This window comes from Leptonychotes weddellii, chromosome 15, assembly GCF_054177405.1.
Source record: "Leptonychotes weddellii isolate Sample4059 chromosome 15, ASM5417740v2, whole genome shotgun sequence".
NCBI classification, from domain to species: Eukaryota; Metazoa; Chordata; class Mammalia; order Carnivora; family Phocidae; genus Leptonychotes; species Leptonychotes weddellii.
Window position 1 is genome coordinate 6,324,129 of NC_138383.1, and position 19,941 is coordinate 6,344,069.

General features: G+C 53.7%; 1 protein-coding gene across 3 annotated transcripts in view; it reads right to left on the minus strand.

Moving 5' to 3' along the window:
- Positions 1-2,043: 2,043 nt before the first annotated feature.
- Positions 2,044-19,941, minus strand: part of DNAI2 (dynein axonemal intermediate chain 2) — a 29,319-nt gene continuing 11,421 nt past the window's right edge. For 2 of the 3 annotated variants that reach the window (XM_081804572.1, XM_081804573.1), the window contains exons 6-13: positions 18,870-18,983; positions 15,035-15,174; positions 13,842-13,964; positions 11,388-11,611; positions 7,893-8,028; positions 7,260-7,406; positions 6,231-6,458; positions 2,044-5,162 (exon numbers count right to left, since the gene is read on the minus strand). In XM_081804572.1, coding sequence (XP_081660698.1) covers positions 5,076-5,162; positions 6,231-6,458; positions 7,260-7,406; positions 7,893-8,028; positions 11,388-11,611; positions 13,842-13,964; positions 15,035-15,174; positions 18,870-18,983 — 1,199 coding nt within the window. In that variant the 3' untranslated portion in view covers positions 2,044-5,075. The remainder of the gene's footprint in view (positions 5,163-6,230; positions 6,459-7,259; positions 7,407-7,892; positions 8,029-11,387; positions 11,612-13,841; positions 13,965-15,034; positions 15,175-18,869; positions 18,984-19,941) is intronic. The other variant, XM_081804574.1, reaches the window with a different exon arrangement.

Here is a 19,941-nt window from a genome sequence, read left to right on the forward strand (position 1 = left end):
CCGTTTATTCCCCCAGGGCTGTCTCAGACAGCCTGGCACACATCCAGGGGCAGAGCATGATGCCAGCCTGGGACTGGCTTCCCCGGCTGCCCCGGAGGAGCTAGTGTTAGGTGTAGTTATTAATAAACAGTGGCAGGAAGCCACCCGTGGCCTTGGATTGGATACATACATAAACCAAGTGAAGCTTGGTGGAAACCAAACACTCCTGCATTGGGGCGGGGGCGGGGGCGGGGGGGGGACGACGGTCCCCTAAGGTTTTGTCCTGTTCTCTGGCCCAGGCTGCCCCCAAGGCTGCACACCAAGGCTGGCTGGCTTGCAAATGGGCGTGCTGCAGCGAAAATCAGGTTAAGTCTGAAGATGCTTTCTGTGGATAGAAACCACCCTCCTGGCTTGCGTACCAGACCCTGAATCTAATCTATTTGGATCAGCCACAGGAGACCCCCAGTCATTTGGCCTATAGCTCTTTTTTCTTTCTTTTCTGTTCCTTCACTTGCATGAATCCCACCCAGGATGGCTCATGGAGGTATAAAAATAGGAGAAGCTTCTGAGCAGGAGGCCACAGCCCATCTTACTTAGAGACTCGTCACAACGTTGTCTCCGTTCTCAAACTGAGTCCTCCACTTGCCTTCTGTGTTTCTGCTAAGCCACCATTCACGCCCCCTTTCCCCTCACCCTCTCTATTCAGATCCTGGGGACTCCGCTTCTGCAGGTGTTTCTCCTCTCCATCCACACCCCCGGCTCCTGCTTTTACCTCTCCTCACCTGAGCAGAACACGGCCCCTTGCTGTGCCCCCTGCCCACGGTCTTCCCTGCTCTCTAATGCATAAGCAAATACAACTACCTCTCTCTCTACAGCTCCTCCCTCCGGCTCCCAGCCTCATCACCCTGATCCGCTCCACACACGCAGGTTCCCACCCGCGCTGACTGCTTGTTTGTTCCCAAACCCACGCTGGTGCCGGGTCCTCCTTCGCGCACAGGGGTCCCTCTGCCCAGTGCACCCTTTCTGACTCCGTCAAATTTCTGTTCGCCCTCCATATCTGACCCCTCTTCTCCTCCACAAAGCTCCGACTTAAGCCCTTAAAGACCCATCAGAGGAAGCTCCACAAGGACAGGGGCCAGGCCCTTGGTGAGAGCTCAGTACGTACCCTCCACACACTAGGTATTGCCCTGATCTGATCACGCATCCACTCCCGTTGCTTCTGTCCCTCCTCTGCATCCCCTCTGCCACTGCCCACAGGCTGGCACCTCCCAGTGTCCCCTCTGGATGGCCATAGCAGCCTGCATGGTCTCTCTGCCTTCCAATCCACCATCATCGTTCTAAAAGATAGATTGGCGTCATTACCTCACTTGAGATCCCACCATGGCTCCCCAAGGCCTTCCACACGGAGCATGCCCCTTCGCCTGGAGTCCTGGCCTTCCCTGGCTCATCTTTGGCCCGTCCCCTCGTCCCACCCCTGTTCTGGCCATGCTCAATCTTGGACAGCCTTCTGGATGGGCTGCTCCCTTCAGTCGTCCCTGGCTTTGTTCTCGTCTGTCTGTCTGTCCTGGAGGTCTGTCTTTCACTTGCTTGTCTGGCTGGCAGCACAGACAAATGGCTTCTTCAAAACTCATATGTCCTTTCCCCCTTTTCTGGCTTTTCTGAGCTTTTGAGATCTTCATTCATATACCTGAAGCTTCCAGTGGGCAAAAGCTCCCCTCTGAGGGGGCCATTGCTGCTCTCTTGAATGGTGATGTCATCCATGGCCATTATTTCCACGAAGCAACCGTATTTTCAATCAGAGATCTGTGACATTCTCCTCCTCCCTCCAAACCCTCCTGCAGCTGGAATCCACTGGTTTCGATGAGCCCTGAGCACTTTCTAAAGCCCTGTGACCCTCTGGGGCCCAAGGGACCGAAGTCCGCCCCTGCTTGTGAGGGGCCGTGGCTAATTCTAGCTCGGGAGGGGAAATGAAAGGGCCCCTGGGAAACAAGACATCCACCGAGGGTTTTCTTCTTCTTCTTTTTTTTTTTTTTTAAAGATTTTTATTTATTTATTTGACAGAGAGAGAGATGACGAGAGCAGGAACACAAGCAGGGGGAGTGAGAGAGGGAGAAGCGGGCTTCCTGCCGAGCAGGGAGCCCGATGCGGGGCTCGATCCCAGGACCCTGGGATCATGACCTGAGCCGAAGGCAGACGCTTAACGACTGAGCCGCCCAGGCGCCCGAGGGTTTTCCTCTTAAGAAGTCCTTCCCTCTCTCATCCCCCTCAGAGCACCCTGTACTTCCTGGAAGATGTCACTCTGTGCAACCATGTTTCTATATTTCCCTGTGTACCTGTCCGCTCTTGTCTCTCCCGTGGACATACGGGCTCCCGGAGAGCAGAGTCGGCGTTGGCTTGCTCGCCGCTCTGTGGTTGGTACCCAGCACGGTGCTGGGTGCAGAACTCGGAGCCCAGCCCTTTCCGCCTGCCGGTGAGCTCCATAGAGCCCTGCCTCTGTCCACCGTGTTGTTTCCATCCCGTAGGCCCTTAGCACATGGAGGTGCCAGCTGCTCGGTCTCTGGTTCTGAGAGCCAGGGAAGAGCCAAAGGGGGTGCTGGTCTGACCCTGGGGGTGACCAGTAGTCACCTTTGCCTCGCCTGACAGTCAGTGTCACCCCAGGGGCCTCTAATGAAGGGTGAGGGGGCCCATCATACCCCATAGTAGTCAGAAGCGAAAGTGGGACAGTGCCGTCCCCTGTAGCCTGCTGGGCTGTCACAGCTGCGGGCCGGAGCATCATCAGCTAAGCGGTGTATCTATCAATCACATCAGCTGAGCAGAACAGGACCCAGAGAAGGAGCACAGGTGTGTACCGACTGACGGGAGGGACTTCACTGTGCCATGGACCCTGGAGTCTGGCCGCCCTTCCCCACTTCCTGCACCCGGGCCCGTCAACGACGTTTTGCATTCTGTGCCCATGGAGATGGGTTTTTCCAGCAGCCTCTGGTTGTCCAGTGATGCTTTGTGGTTTCGTGTTGCTCCCCTTGCAAGAGACTAAGCAATGGGTTCTGGGTGAGGCTGGTTTACGAGGAGGTAAAGTTCATGGCCGTGAGGACAGGCAGGGCTGGGCATCACCTCCACAAAGTTCCCACTGCCCTCTGCCCAGTGATGTTGGTGGCTGTCCTGTCCTCGGCCATGCCCACTCCCCAAATACCATCGCTGCCTCAGGGTGCTCTCTGTACCCACAGCTAAGGTGTTTTTAGGCCCCAGGCGGTGGTCCACCTTTGCAAGCACAGGCCAAAGGCCCAAATCCTATTACATAAAAGAATGTTCTCCCTTGGAGCTCCTTGTCCCAGCCACTCATCAAGGGGTTGGCAGTGTGCCTGGGCTGATGTGACAGGGAGTTGTGACTTTCTCCCTGGACATTTCATTTGGATAAATTTTTTTCCTCTAAGTCAGGGTTTCTCAAACTCAGCACTATTGACATTTGGGCCGGATCATTCTCTGCAGTGAGGCCTGTCCTGTGCACAGCAAGATGTTGGAAAACATCCCTGGCCTCTGTCTACCCACCGGAAGCCAGGTGCACCCCTCCACCAGTTAGTTACGTCAGTCCGAAATGTGCCCAGACATTGCCAAATGTCCTGTTGGGGGCAAAATCACCCCCATTTGAAACCACTGCTCTCCAGGCTTCCCGTGTCCTCACACAGTGAGGCACCTGTCACAGGAGATGGTACAGAGCGAGACACGAGGTGTGTGGGCGCCCTCTGCTCGGATGGCAATGCCGGGCAGGGGGCAGAAACTCGGCCGGCCCACTCTTCTTCCTGGGATTCGGGCATTGCTCCCTCTCTCTGTGCCTCACCTGGCGCCTCGGTGACTTGGGGATTGAAGATGGGGACAGCGCTCCTTCTGGGGCTGTTGCGAAGATCAGGCATTCGATAAATATGTCCCACGAGGATTATTCTATCAGGGTCTGGCCACAGTGGCAACTTAATGTTTGTTTTTCCTTTGGTCACAAAGGGTGGCTGGCCCTGCGTCCCTCCCCAGTAAGATTCTTAACAAGGGCAGTTTTTTACAGGGCACTTTGGGTCCCTGTTAGCACCGTCCGACACCCACAGAATGAATGGTGGTTGGGGAACTTCAGGTGCAAAAGCTGGTTCTGAGGTGCCCTCCTGGCTACGGATGTCTCTGGTAATGGTCGCGGAGTGCTCTGCTGCACCACAGTTCCTGGTGTCCCCAGGGGCCCTGCGGGTGCCCGCTGTGCCGGGCGGAGACGGAGCTGTCTGGACTCCTGTCCCCGCTCTGCCCTGCGCTAGCTCTGTGACCCGGGCCAGGCCCCACATTTCTCCCGGAATCCGACTGTTCCTCTGGAGAGTAAGGACAATCAGAGAACAAACCTTCCAGAGATTCTGCACAGAGAATTAGATAACACGGAAAGCTCTCGGCACAGGATGTACAATAAGCACTCAGTGTTAGCACCATTATTATTAATTGAATTTTGTAAGAATTAAGAGAGCAGAAAGCTTGCAGGCGTACAAGAATAATCAACCTCGTTCGTGCATCTCCTCTCAGAGGTAAAAGTGCCTGGGGGTCGGGGTGGGGGTTTGCCCAGAGACATTTTAGAAGCGGACGGACTGTGTCTCTGAGTTGTAATGTGGAGGGGAGGGTCAGGATGGGAGGAGGAGAAGCCCCTCTCCCCGCGCACCGGTCTTTCTGAGGCCCCGCCAAGGCTGAGGCAAGTCCAGTTGGAGGCTCTGCAGGCTTTGCAGGAAAATGATTGCCCGAAAAGCCCTGGGGAAGCTGAACCCAAGGGAACACGCAGGGCCAGGCTGAATGGCGGGGTGTGCTCGGCTGGCTGAGAGGAGGGGTCCCCAGCTGGGGCATGAGCCCTGCCCCTTCCCTCCCTCCAACGGGTCCCTTGGGACTGGGCTCAGTGAGTCAGTGGAGGCCAGCCCTTTGTGGGGCATCGGGTCGGGTCAGGGACCCTCTGCTCGCCCAGCCCTACCTCTGCTGACACTTTAAGGGGGGTGCTCAGCGCCCACTTGCGAAGCCAGCGCCGTACCAGGAGGTGGGAAACAGAGGTGCAGAGCAAGTGGGTCCGCGGCAAGGCCGACCTGACCCTTCTAGGTCGGAGTCTCGGCATGGTCACCTTCTTCCTCCCCTTGGTCTTCTCCTTCCACCTCCTCATCTGTCTCCAGATCCTGATGTTTCTGCAGAAACAGTGCAGAATCATTGACGGGGGGCAGGCCTCCCCTGCACTCTGGGAAGTTAATCCCCTGAGGCCAAAGCAGCCCGCTGGTGGAGGCCTGGGTTGCCAGGTACTCGGGAGACCGCTACCAGCTCCTGGCCTCGAGGATCTAGTCGGTGCTCAGAGCCAGCGGGTGCGGATGGTGGGCACGGCCTAGGGCATCTGACAGACTCGGGTACAAGTCCTACTTCTGTCGCTTTGCTTCCCGGGTGACCTCGGGCTAGCTCCTCCTGAGTCTCTTTGGTCCCCTCACAGGGGACCTGATTCCTCGCAGGGCTGTGACCCGGATTACAAATAATGGGCATAAGGACCCCGCACTGCTTTCTCAGCCCTGAACCCAGAATTTCTGGCCAGCTGCAGAAAACTTAAGAGAAAGGCAGGCAGAAGCGAGGTTGTTCTGTGCACCGCACTGCCTTCTGAGGCCCAGCTTCTCCAAGTGCAGTGTTCGAGCAGCGGGAGGAGCACCTTTGGGCGGACCCCCAGCACCAAGCCACAGAAAGTGGCCATTGTCAACACTGCCTTCTGGAGGCGGAGAGGGTCTGAAAGCTGGGACTCCAGTCTCGCCTCGGCCATAAGCGGAGGAGGGTCTGTGCCCCCACCTTGCCACACAGACAGTGTGAGAATAAAGCCTCTCATATCCACGCGCTTCCAAATGCAAAAGAAGCAGCAGACATCACAGCCAGGCCCCAGCCCCAGTGGAGGGAGATGGAGCGGGGAGAGCTCACGAGATGGGACAAGTTTATCCCCTCCATGGGCCGGCCTGTCTTCCACCAGCCCGTCCGCTCCGTCAGCACCCAGGAGCCCACCACCCACTTCTCGAAAGCGGGGCAGTCCCCTGGGACACTTAAGATTCCTCAGGAAGAAGGGAGTCACTCCTCCCACTTGCTGGATGGACAAGTTAAGGTCCACCTGCTGAGGCCACTTGCCCGAGGTCACCCAGGAGGTCAGAGAGCAGGAAGAACCCAGGCCTGGGGCTTCCCCGCCCCCTGACTCCCCCTCCCCACCCGGTGCCCCCTGCTTGGGACCCTACAGGCTTCGGCTTCTTCTTCATGGCTTCCGCCTCCTTCTTCTTCAGCTCCTCAAAGATGATGTCGAAGAACTCCTCCTCGGCCTTGGTGACCAGCTCCTCAAGGTTGAGGGTGGTCTCCTCCTCCCTCTGGTCATCGTCCTTGCCCTCCACCTTGCCCTTCTCCTTCAGCCGCATCTCCCGGTGCCTGGCCTCCAGAATCTTCTCCCGCCGGGTCTCCCGCTCAAATATCTGGGGCACACGGGGACAGGGAGGCTGTGGGAGGAGGGCGGCGGCCGGCGGCCGGCTCCCAGCGTGGGGCCGGGCTGACGTCTCTTTGCTCAGTGCAGCCCCAAAGGGGTCTGTTCTCAGCGCTAACGGCAAGAAAGGAGGGCTGGACATTGAGGTCGGGAGGCAGGAGCGGAACTGCCCAGTCACCCAGTTCCGAGGGGTTCCCAGAACAGAGACAACAGCCTGAAGAACGCACGTACAGCTGAGCACTGTGGGGCCCTGGGCCCAGGGGCGCACCTGCTGGGGGGCCGGCCCACAATCCCAGCAGAGCCAGGGGGCTGGCCCAGGGCCTCAGCACCAGGCCTTCAGTTCCCTGGTGTGCTCACGGTGCTGGGGAGAGGCAGCAGGGGTCCGCCGGGGGGGGGGCGGGCTGGGGGGTGTAGGGATGGATCTCAGCCTCCCAGCCCCCTTCCCCAGGATCCCCGCCTTCCCTCTGTCTTCTCTAATGGCATCTCTGAGCCTTTGTTTGACAGGGTCTGCTTCAAAGAGATGTCAACTGTGAAGCCAGACAAACTGACCTATCAAACCACTTTGACCGTGACAAGCCCGGGGGGTGAGGTGACTTGCCCAAGGCAGCTGCACCACCGCGTGGGTAAGCCAGGGTGGGTTCAGACACTCCTGACCCCACTTACCTGCTCATTTTGGGGACACCACGCCACCTCCCCAAAAGTCCATGCATTTCCCAGGAGGCAAAAGGGAGGGCCTGACGTTCTTCTCTGGCTAGCATGCTCTGCCCCGGGCCGGGCAGCACTGGACACTTACTGAAGAAGCTGTGTTCTTCTCGTTCCTCTGGAGCGTGCACAGCCCATTGGAGACCTCCAGCAGCGTGGTGGTCCCCAGCTGAGAACCGCAGGCGATGAAACACCCGTTGTCCTGCACCCGGAGGCAGAACAGGGCCTCGTCACACACCTGTTGGACCCGGTTGGGGAGGAGAGACTTGTTGACGATCTGGCCCCCGGGGAGGTGGGCACTTGGCCAAACTCTGTGTTCAAACACCCTCGGTGACTCCCCTGACCCACAAAATGAAGGTCACACTCTGAGATTGGCTGTCGACACCCTTTGCCCCCTTCGTTCATCTTCCACCCCCTCAATCCATCCCCCACCCTCCACCCCCTCAGTCCAGCCCCCCCGGGCCATCCTGCTGTGTCCCAAACTCCATGCCCTTCCATGGCCCAAGCCAGCAGGGCTCGGCTCCAGCCGTGCAAATATGACCTTAGCTTAGGCTGGAAGGGTCAGCTGCCAGGAACCCACGCCAGGGCTGCCGGAGGAGTAGGTCTGGCAGGGGGAGAGACCAGGCTTTCTGCTTCTCTTTTCTTTCTAAATTTCCCCCAGGTGATTCTGCTGGGCCACCAGACCCTGAGGGCCAGGATGCGTGGGGAGGGGGATATATATGACCTTCAGGCTGAGGGCAGGGTCACACTGCTTGAACACAAAGTCCCAGATGTCCAGGGTCCCGTCCATTTTGGTGGTGAAGAAAACCGCCGGCCTCACTGGGCTCCAGGCGCCGTCGGTGAGGTAAGCCATGTGGTACCTGTGGGGCACCAAGGGGTCACTGGTCAAGGACCACTGTGGTTGGGAAGGACAGAGAAGCCGCTGAGCCACGGCTCTGCTCATCCAGGCCCGCCGGACGCCAGGGTCTCATTGCTGGGCAGGAAGTTCTTTCTTGTGTCTGACTTCTAGCCATGCCAACTTGCTTACCAGCAGTTCACAGTCTGCATTTTATTTTATTATTATTTTTTTAAATTTATTTATTTGACAGAGAGAGACACAGCGAGAGAGGGAACACAAGCAGGGGGAGTGGGAGAGGGAGAAGCAGGCTTCCTGCGGCGCAGGGAGCCCGATGCGGGGCTCGATCCCAGGACTCTGGGATCACGACCTGAGCTGAAGGCAGACGCTTAACTGACTGAGCCACCCAGGCGCCCCACGGTCTGCATTTTAAAGGCTCTGGTCCTGGGGGCCTGGGTGGCTCAGTTGGTTAAGCATCCGACTCTTGATTTCGGCTCAGGTTATGATCTCAGGGTACTGGGATTGAGCCCCATGTTGGACTCTGCGTTCAGCAGGGAGTCTGCTTGTCTCCTGCTCCCTCTGCCCCTCCCCCGGCTTGCACTCGCTCTCAAATAAATAAATAAATAAATAAATCTTAAAAAAAAAAAAGGCTCTGGTCCTTCTGAGGGGCTGGCCCTTGGTGTTTTCCCACAGCAGGCTCCAGGGAACAGGTGCATGCCGCTGGATCTGGGCCCAGTCTTCCAGCTGTGGGACTCACTAAAAGGAGTCAGAGGAAGTGTGCCCAGAAAAGTTCCTAGTATTGACATTGGAAGAGTGCTATACTTCCTACTTGGTGGGATCTAGATTTTCGAAGATTTCTGCTGTGAGGAATGAAATCAGACCCTTATCTTCCGCCATATGAAAATATCAACTCAAAATGAATTAAAGACTTAAACAAAGGACCTGAAATCATAAAATTCCTGGAAAGAAATAGAGGGGAAAAGCTCCTTGACATTGGCTTTGGCAGCCATTTCTTGGATATAACTCCAGAAGCACAAGCAACAGAAGCAAAAATAAACAAGTGGGGTATATCAACGTAAAGAGCTTCTGCACAGCAAAGCCAAAAAAAAATGACAAAGCAACTTATGGAATGGGAGAAAATATTTGCAAATCATATATGCAATAAAGGGTTAATATCCCAAATATATAAGGAACTCATACCAAAAAACTTAATAGAAAAAAACCCAAATAACCCAATTAAAAAATGGGCAATGAGCTTGACAAGGTAATTCTCCAAAGAGGACATACAGATGACTAATGGGTTATTGAAAAGGTGCTCACCATCACTCATTATCAGGGAAATGCAAATCAAAAGCACAGTGAGATTTAAAAAAAGAAAAACAAAACCACACACACAAGGAGACAGCTCCTCACACCTGTTAGAATGGCCATCATCAAAAAAACAAGAAACAGTGTTGGTGAGAAAAGCGAATCCTCGTGCACGGTTGGTGGGAATGCAAACTAGTGCAGCCACTGTGGAAAACAGTATGGACTGCCTCAAAAAATTAAAAATAGAACTACCCTATGATCCAGCAATCCCACTTCTGGATATTTATCCAAAGAAATTAAAATCAGAATCTCAAAGAGATACCTGCACCCCCATGTTCACTGCATCATTACTGACAATAGCCAAGAGATGGAAACAACCTAAATGTCCATCAGCAGGTGAATGAATAAAGGAAATATGGTCTGTAGAGTCAATGGGATATTATTCAGCCTTAAAAAAGGAGATCCTGCCATTTGCAGCAACGTGGATGGACCTGGAGGATGCTGGGCTGAGTGAAATGAGCCAGACCCAGAAAGACTAATACTGCATGATCTCACTTACATGTGGAATCTAAAAAAGTCAGGCTCACAGCAGCAGAGAGTAGAACACTGGTTGCCAGGGGCTGGGGGGAGGGGAAAAACAGGAAGGGGATGGTCCAAGGGTACAAACCTTCATTTATGCAAAATAAATAAGTTCTGGAGATCTAGTATGATCTAGTAGGGCCTCTAGCTAACAAAACTGTACCAAATAGTAAAATTTGCCAAGAGGGTAGATCTCATGTTAAGTGTTCTTAACCACCCCCCACAAGAATAATTATAATAAAGGGGGTAGGAGAGAGGTGATGGGTATGTTTATGGCTTTGATGGCAGTCATGGTTTCACAGGTGTAACTTATCCCCAAACTCATAGAGCTGTATGCATTAAGTATGTACAGCCTTTTCAATGTCAATGACACCTCGATAAAATGGTTGAATATATATATATATGTGTATATATATATATGTATACATATATATGACAAAAGAGTCAGAACCTGGGTAGGTGGTGTGGAGCCCTCTAAGTCACCATGGGACCTGGAACAAAGCGCTACCCTCTGGGCCTCCCTCTCTACCCTGTAGAATAGGGAGATTGGACCAGATTTTTGCTCCAAAAGCAAAGACAGGCTGAATCATAAAGCCCCCGGGGAAATCCTTAACATGCCCATTCCTGGGTCAAATGCAAGATCCAATACAGCAGCCCTGGAGTCTGGATTAAAAAAAAACAAAAACAAAAACAAAAAAACAAACAACTCCTCCCAGGAGATCCTGATGCACCCAGATTTGGGAACCACTGGAAGAGAAGATGCCCGTTCGGGTCCACAGTGGCTCCAAGACTGCAGGACCTGTGACTGCGTGAGCTGGAAAGGAACCCCAGATCGACACACATGAAGACTGAGGGGGCACCTGTCCCCCCACCTCATGCCTCTGCTCTGGTCTCTTGGCCCTGCCTACATTGCGACATGTCTATGGATGTGGCTCTCCCCGGCTCACCCAGGGGCAGTGGGACCACGCTGAGGGTCTGTCTCATGCACCACTTGGGCTCTTCTCTGGGCAGACTGGGTGAATCCACAAGCTTCTCTGATCCAACGACAGAGCTCACAGCTCTGTCCCTCTCTGCTCCTATATGTCCACCCTCACAAGAGAGGAGACCCACCAAGCCATCCTGCTGAGGTGCCCGGATTCTTAATCCAAGCTTCCTGGGTTCAAATCCCACCTCAGCTCCTACCAGCTGAGGGACCAGGAGCAAATGGCTTTGCTTCCTCGTGGCCCTGTCCCCCGACACAGACAATGAGGGACAAGAGGCTCAATGCTACCTCCTTGTAGGGTTGTCCTGAGGTCATGAAAATTAACCCAAGCCTGTTATTCTTACCAGCCCAAGCTGTTTGAAGCACATTCCTTCGTGAAGTGGCTGGATTAGGCGGCTCCTAGCACAAGCTCAGGTGGGTGTGGAGGGGTGTTCTCTCCATTTTATGGGTGGACACATGGAGGCTCAGGGCACTCCTGGGCTGGCCCCCTCTGTCCCTCCCACCCTCCTTCTTACTTGGTCCACATGATGGACGACTCCCGGCTGTCCTCGGACCAGATGCGGGTGGTCCAGTCACCGACAGTCAGGAAGTTCTTCGGGTAGAACGGATTTCTCTGCAGGGCATAGATGGGGCCATGGTGGCCTGGGAAGGTGCACACGATCTTCTCAGCTGACGTCTTGGCCTTGCGGTTGCAAGAGATGACAATGCCCTGCTCGGTGCCCACCATGAACTTGGTTGGCTGTGGAGGGGGCGACACAGGAGTGGAAGGTGCCATGAAACATCAGCTCGGGGCTTCACTGTCATGGCGAGCAGCCTTCTGGGGCCAGGGCGGAGGGGTCCGACGGTGCTGGGAGGGCCTTTGGTTTAAGCCTCCGCTCAGGCTGTTCCCCAGCCCTTCCTAAGGAGCTGCCCCCGCCTGTCCTGGCTTCATCAGACCCCACCCGCCTCTAGAACCTGCTCAAGGGCCCCATCTTAATGAAGCACTCTTGACTCTTCTAGTCCCTGGAGAGACTCAGAAGCAGCCTCATGATGAACACCTCTTCACATAGCACAATTGTGTCCACTAGACATTTAGCCATAAAGATCCTGAGTGTTTACAGATAAAGTGAATGACTGAAAGAATAAATAGTGTAAAGCATGAGCCTAGAAAGCCCCTCACCCAGCCTCCAGCCACTCTCCGCAAAACTGGGCCGTGCTGTACACCCCTGTTCATGGCAGCTTTGTTCACAGTAGCGAAGAGGTAAAAGCAACTCAAGCGTCCCAACCCCAGTGACATTGGAGGGATGCACAAAATGTGCTCTGTACATACAGTGGAATATCATTTGGCTTTAGAAAGGAAAGAAATGGCTTTACAAAAGAAGCACAGGGGCGCCCGGGGGGCTCAGTTGAGTGTCCAACTCTTGATTTCGGCTCAGGTCATGATCTCAGGGTCGTGAGATCGAGTCCCGCATGGGGCTCCGTGCTCAACGGGGAGTCTGCTTGAGATTCTCTCTCTCTCTCTCTCCCTTTGCTTTTCTTCCACTCACGTGCACATGCGCGCACTCTCTCTCTCTCCCTCTCAAATAAATAAATAAATAAAATCTTAAAAAAAAAAAAAGAAAGAAAAGAAACAACTGGACTCCAGGTTGGGGGTCAAAGAAAAGTGAAGAGACACAGCTTGAAAGGCCCAGAAGAGTGGGTGAGTGACGAAGTAAACCGCAGGGCTCCTGCAAGCTAGTAACAGGCAGAAATACCCAGATCCGGAGGGCCCGCCATGCCTCCAGCCTCCTCCAGCCTCAGACTTCTTGGGGGGGTTGGCCTGGCGAGCCTGGGCCTGGAGTCGGAGTCCTGGGTGTGAGCCCCGGTCGCCCCGTGTTCTAGAGAGCACGACTTACCACACTAAGGTTCATCTGTTTAGCTGGAAAGTAGGGATAATAACATCACCTCACAAGATGGTCGTGTGGGATTACGCAAGCTCATCACGCAAGACAGTTACTAGTGTCCAGCACACAGCCTGCGCTCAGTCACGGGTGTGGGAGAGCCGGGGACTAGTGGCGGCACGGTGACCACATCCAGCACCTGCCCTAGTCGTCCCTGATTTCAGGACAGAATGCTTCTCTGCGTCCTCTCCACCCTGACTACCACGCCCAGGGGTGAGGGCCAGTTCGATTGTCTTCCACCTCACGTCACCAGCATTGGTTCCCCAGCCTTCAGTGAGGACTCCCAGCACAGGGGTGAGGCCAGGGCACCTCCACCTCCCAAGGGCCCGGGAATGATGTCACATGACCTGAAAGCAAACAAGGGATAATTCCCCAGGGAGGGGTGGGGGGGGTGGAGGGGAGAGGAGTCAGGCCTGGGCTTCAGCGAGACATAAACCAGGAACCAGCCCAAGGCAAGAGTCATCTGGGAAAGTTGTTTTTTTGCTTTGGAGGGAGGGTGTCTTCATTTGCTGCTTCTAGAAGCTTCCGTCCTCTGGCACATTCACATTACTGCTCAGCTTCGATATTTCTTTACTGTTCCTTCCCGTCGCTAAATGCTCTAACTGTGCCTGTGCTCTGGGTTTTCCAAGGAGCCTCCTCTGACCTCATTTTCTTCTCCAACATCTCTTCCTGCCCTTCAGAAAGCGAAGCGACCCACACGAGGCAGGGACAGAGCCTGGCCTCTCCATGTTGGTCCTGGGCAGGGCTCTTCCCACAGAATGGGGCCTTTCCGGAATCCTGTCCTCTGCAAAAGCTTGCCTTCTGCTCAGCGCAGCCACTAGCCAAGCGGTGACTGTGGGAAGGAGATGGGGCGGCTTCTTTCTGCAAGCAGCTCTGCTGTCCCCTGCTGGAGAGTCCTTGGAAACACCACACACGTCCAGGAGGACCGCAGTGGGGCTGGCCCTCCACCAGGAGCTGCCTGGTGCACTTTGTAGTCCTGGCCTGCCCTGCCCTCGGCTCTGGCTGCCCCAGCGATGGAAAGCTGGCAAAGGGAGAGCTGGGGACACTCACCAAAGTAGACTCGAACTCCAGGGAGATGGCCCCCAAGGCGCTCTCCAACTGCTCCTTTCTGGTAATGTCCAGGATCACCACCTCGGTGGGTTCGCTCATCTTTCGGATATCCCACCACATGACCTGATGGTAGGACGGGGCAACTGTGAGACTGGAGGTCCTTCGATTCTCCTGGCTTTTGCCTTCCTTACCCCCACCACCCGCCTGGGGCCAATCACTGGAGCCAAAGGGGTGGGTGTTAGAGGTGCCCAGTGACCTGCACGACAAACACACTTTGGAGAACCACTGCTCTGGCCCACGGTCTCAAACCTGGCCGATCACTAGGGTTATGGGCAAGCTTCATAAAATCCAGATGCTGGGGCCTCGCTCCAGGCCTACTGCATCAAAATCGCCAAATGTGGGCTCTGGAATCTGAACTCTTAAAGCCTCCCCACAATATGGCAATATATAGCAATGTTGTATATGCCCCATATGCTTTGATCCAGAAATTCCACCGTATGGTATAGATGTGCCTTCACACGTGTGCAAAAACCCATATACAAATACACTGCTTGCAACATTATTCTTAGAATGACAACCTATTGAGATCCATTTAAATAAATTATGGCTTACCCAATGCAGTTCTTTTTATTTTTATTTTTTTTAAGTAGGCTCCATGCCCAGTGTGGAGCCCCACGCAGGGCTCAAACTCATGACCCTGAGATCAAGACCTGAACTGAGATCAAGAGTCGGACGCTTAAGCGACTGAGCCACCCAGGCGCCCCCCTAATGCAGTTCTTGACAGGCACAGGGCAGTGTTTTATGAAATATGAAACCATCTTCAAGATATACTAAATGAAAATATCAAGTGCAGATATTTACCTAGGTGTAAGGTGTGCAGAAAGGGAGTGAAAAAGACGGATGTATTTGCTCCTGTATACGGAGACTATCCCTGAAGGCAGCCGTAAGAAGCTGATGCAGGTGGGCGCCTATGGGGAGGGGGGCTGGGAGGCTTGTGGGCAGATGTGGGAGGAAGGTGTTTCCCTGTCTGCCTTTGTGTACCTTTTGGATTTTGTTCCATGTGCACGTATTACCTACTCCTCAGTTTTAAAATAAAATGCAAAAAGGAAACGTTCTCCCGGGGATTCTGAAGGGGAACCAGGGAAGTGTCACTGTTCCCCACAACCCTGCCCTCCACAGTGGCTGGCCGGTACCTGCCCGTCTGTGGATGCCGAGAAGCACTCAGTGCCCGTCTTCGATTGCAGCCAGATGGAACCATACACAGGGTCTCGATGGCTGAACTCAATGGTGGACAGCTCCGCCACCAGGCTGCCCTTGCGGGTGTCCCAACAGGCTAGCGGGGGGAAAATAAGGGAAAGGTGAATGGAAGTCCAGGCTCCCTTCCCTGGTGCAGGGAGCAGGCGACGGAGGGATGCTGCTTCTCTTGGTTTGGCAGGTGTGTGGTTTTTTAGAATCAGGGCTCGTTCCCAACCTGCCTGAGTTTCCTACCGACCCCTGAAGTTCCCACACAATCTCTGTGGGAAGACTCCCAGAATGCAAGCTTCACTCATTTCTGCTGAGCCCCTACCATGTGTTGAGCACTACACTAGACCCTCGGGAAGCCTCTGGGAATAAGAGCGTCCCTGTCCCTGAGAGGCAGGAAGGGGGACGGGCAAGCAGAGCTCGTGCTGGGATTGCTCTGGTGAGGGACACGTGGGGGTGGTCAGGGCAAGCTTCCTGGAAGGAGTGAGAAGGAGCACGGACTGAAGATGAGCCTAGGATGGGGGTGGTGGGCCAGCCAGAGAGAAGAGTGTCTCCACCCCAGAGAAAGGCTCCTGAAAGTAAGAACACTGAGGCAAATCTCTCCTGCTACATAAACTCCTTCCCTTTTATCCTCTGCACCTTGGCTGTCCCCGCTGGGAGATGGGAATGCAGCTCACAGACCCTTTACTCACACTCATTACTGGGGCTTCAGCTCTGCTGCTTTACCAAGAAAGCCTCAAAACTTCTCTAGTTCCTGTCTTGACAGATTTCGTTCTCATTTTGCCACGAGTGTGCAGCAAGGACCCACTCTCTTACACAGAGCTATTTCTAGGAAAGCAACAAAAAACATGATCCATGTTTTGATTTCAGGAATCGAAGTCCAAAGCATTTGCCCCTGGGCTGGCCTGGCCCAGATATGGGCTTTCTTAGCTAAGCTTGCTCTGCCTGGGCAGAGCAGCGCTCGGGAGGGGGGCTCCCCCAGCAGCCGAGCCCCAGAGCTGCTCTCATCTAGCGTGAAAAGCCCTGAAAGGGGTTATGAATAATGAGCAAGGCAAGACTCCTGAATAAATTATGCACAGTGGCTCCGCTCATCTTCTAGAGCCCTGGCACCAGGTAATTTGGCAGGAGACTTGTGGGAACCCGTGTCTGTTCCCGGGGAGGAGGTGGCAGGTCTGAGAAAGAGGGTCAGAGGCCTCAGAAGAGTGTCTAAGAAGTTTCCCCGCCGTCCGGCTCCTACTCTGGGAGGAAGAAGGGGAAGGAAGAGAACATGTGAAGGTAGGAGGGTAGGGGGCCCTTTTCAAGCCCAAGGTCAAGTCAGGCCTGGGGTGCAGCCACGGAGGCTGAGTGTCTGCTGCCTGGGGGCCAGAGGTGGAGGGTGGGCAGGCGAGCAGGGCCCATGTGGGCAGCTTCCTTCCAGGCTCTCCAGGGATCCAAAAACCAGTTTTCTAGGTGTTCCATCAGCAAAATCAGCAGACTAAGGACCTCAAAATCTCCTCCATAAAAGCAATGAGAAAACCAGCAACAATCGTCAGCCAACTTTTTCAGAACGAATTAGCCAAAATCTTGCCATCATCCAGAGAGTGTTTAGGAGAAAGCTGAATGTTAGTAAGGACAGTGAGTTTTGTGGCTTTTTTAACTTGCCTTAGTTAAGACCCCACACTCTCCAAGTTCCACGGCAGCCCCCCCCCAAAAAAAAATAATAACATTTTATCTTCCTGGTGAAAACCTGCAGCCTGGCAGCCACAGGAGGGGTAATGTGGCCTGACTTGGAGCTTGCTGAGTGAAAAAAAAAGTCTTATTATGGAGGCAACTCTTGAAAATGATGATAATTATAGGCAACTGATTAACTGTGCAGCTTCCTGAAGTGGTGGGTAACAGGTGGGCAAATAGCAAACTAACTACAAAGCTTAAAAGGCAAACCTGGAGAACAAGATGTCCATCAGGGCTTTGAAAAGCTCCGACATATTCCACCGGCCTGGGTGGGGCTGTGTGCGTGCCCAGAACCGTGCACATGCTCAGGAAAGAATAGAGGAGGTCCTAAGCCCCTGCCTCTGGCTGACCCCGAGGCTCTGCGCAGAGGCTCAGGTGGGGCTGACAAGCTGCCTGGCTGAGTGTTGCAGGCATGCTCAAACAGGCACCCATGGGTTCTCAGCAAAGACTGGTTGGCTGCAGGTGCTTAAGGAAATCCCTGTCCAGCCACTAAGCGAACCAAGCAGAGACTGTGGCGGCCACACACGATAGGGTACAGACTTCACAGAATTGGTTCAGGAAATTCACTGAAGAAATGAACCACTCCAACAAATAGCAACAAAAACAAACCCTGTGCAAGTATAAGCATCTGATTTCCAAAGCTGTCACTTTATATTATGTAAAGAGAGCAATTTCCAACAAAAATGTTACAAGATACACAAAGAAATGAGAAAATACGGCCTATACACAGGCTAAAAGGCAATAAACAGAGACTGACCCCAAGGAAGCCCAGCTGTTGAACTTACTGGACAAAGACTTTACGTCACTGATTTTAAAGATGTTCAAAGAACTACAGGGAACCGTATCTAAAGAAGTAAAGTATGAGAGTGATACCTTGTTAAATAAAAAATATCAATAAGGAGACAGGAATTATTATTATTATTATCAGAGAGAGAGAGCATGAGCAGGGGAGGGGCAGAGGGAGAGAGAGAATCCAAGAAGACTCCATGCTCAGCATGGAGCCTAATGTGGGGCTCAATCCCACGACCCTGAGATCATGACCTGAGCTGAAATCAAGAGGTGGACACTTCACTGACTGAGCCACCCAGGCGCCCCAAGAGACAGGAATTATTTTTAAAAGGAAGAACAAAATAGAAATTCTGGAGTTGAAAAATATGTTCACTGAAATGAAAATTCAGTGCAGGGCAACGTACTTGAGCAGGCAGAAGACCCCCTGAGCTGGAGGTAGGTCATCGAGATGATCTGTCTGAGAAACAGAAAGAGAGGGGAATGGAACTACCAAAACTGATTCAAGAAGACATAGAAAGTATGAAGCAATCTAGAACAAATAAAGAGGTTGCATTAGAGGGGCACTTGGGTGGCTCAGTCGACTTAGCCTCCGACTCTTGATTTCGGCTCAGGTCATGATCTCAGGGTCGTGAGATCAAGCCCTGGGTTGGCCCTGTGCTCGGTGCAGAGTCTCCTTGAGATTCTCTCTCTCCCTCTCCCTCCCTCCCCTCCAGCTTGTGTTCTCTAAATAAATAAATTTTTTTAAAAAAGAGGTTGCACTAGCAATTTTTAACTTCCAATAGGGAAGGACCAGATGGCCTCCCTGGTGAATTCTACTGAACATTTAAAGAATTAGTACCAAATGCTCCCGATCATCAAAGGAGGAGGGAACACGTCCCCACTCATTGTGCATGGCAGGAATTGCTCACATCCATTTCTGTACAGGAGTCTCCACCTGCCTCTCCGGAGACGGAGCTCCTCACGGGTCTCATTATCCCTTTGCCCCCAGGTACTCTATCCCAACTGGAGGCAGGTGGGCAGTAAATGCTCCTTGACTTTATACTTGACCTATAATTTTCTTAAAACTTTTTATTCTGAACTGGTTTCAGACTGACTTGAACTATTACAACTGGAGATGCAGCTGAGCTATCAGCAAAATCCGACTTGCCCGGATGTCTGGAGTTCATCCGCTGTGGGAAGTCCCCACCTCCCTTTGTGCCCCGCGGGAGGCCCGGGCAGGCATGTGGGCCTGGTGGACAGCGGCGGGGGCTGGGCAGGCTCCCGCTGAAGCCCCGGGCCCCTGCTTACCAAGCTGCCCATTGTAGCAGCCTCCCAGAAGCACGTGGGAATCTTTGGGGTTGTACTCCAAGGTGACAAGAGAAGAAGATGGCTTCAGGACAATTTCAGGCCTGTTGGGGTTTTCTATAAAACAAACAAACAAAAAATGGTCCCACTGGGTTTAGAAAGCAAAGGACAGGGTCAAACAGTTTAACCCTTCTAGAGGTAGGCGGTGGGAAGTGGCGGGGGTTGGGGGTCAGGGGAAGCCTGGAAGCCCCTCCTGTCTTTCTCCAGGCTGCAACCTCTAGGCCTTGGTGACCAGAATCTAGCACTCTTTACCCTAGGGGCTCTTCTAGTGGTTTTATTTCTGGTAATCAGGAATGTGTGTGTGTGTGTGTGTGTGTGTGTGTGTGTCCATTTTTCGGGTTTGGTAGGAAACCAGGTTAGACCACAAGGTTTTTACATAAAGCCAACTCTCCCTGACTTCCCCAAGTCAGTTTCTTTGTCTCTATAGGGGGGCTAATGATGGAGTCCACCCCCCAGGGTTGCTGTAAGCATTTGTTGGGCTGCTCAAGAGCATCATGTGCTCAGTTCTGAGCTTGGCACATACACCTACTCGTAATGGCTAATGTTTATTTTCACACTGGTGACAGTGAAGGGACATCTGACAGCATGCAGCCCCATCGCCGGCTCCCTGCCAGGCTCTCGCTCTTAGAGTGAGTGCTTCTGTCAACAAGGGTGTGTGCTCCCAAGTGGACACACTGCCCCTCCGGGCCATGGGTGAAGGACAAATGCCAGGAAAGTTGGGACAGCGGTGAGTCTGTCTGAACTGGGATTTGGTGGGGTCTGGTCTTGAATGCCCTGATCAAGGATCTGGAAATGAAGGGAATTCCCTGCTTCTGATATGGTTCCCATTTGGCTGTGCTTGAACCCAGACAGGGAAGGGATGAGCGGCTTCCTGGGGTCCTTGGTCCCTCCCTATGAGGGACCAGCCCTGTGAGAATCCCCCCCCGCCTGTGGCTTCTACCTTCCACTCCTGTGCTCTGCAAGCCTCTCCCCTGCCCCCTCAGCTTTCCCGGCCACCCGGACCGCTCTGCTCCTC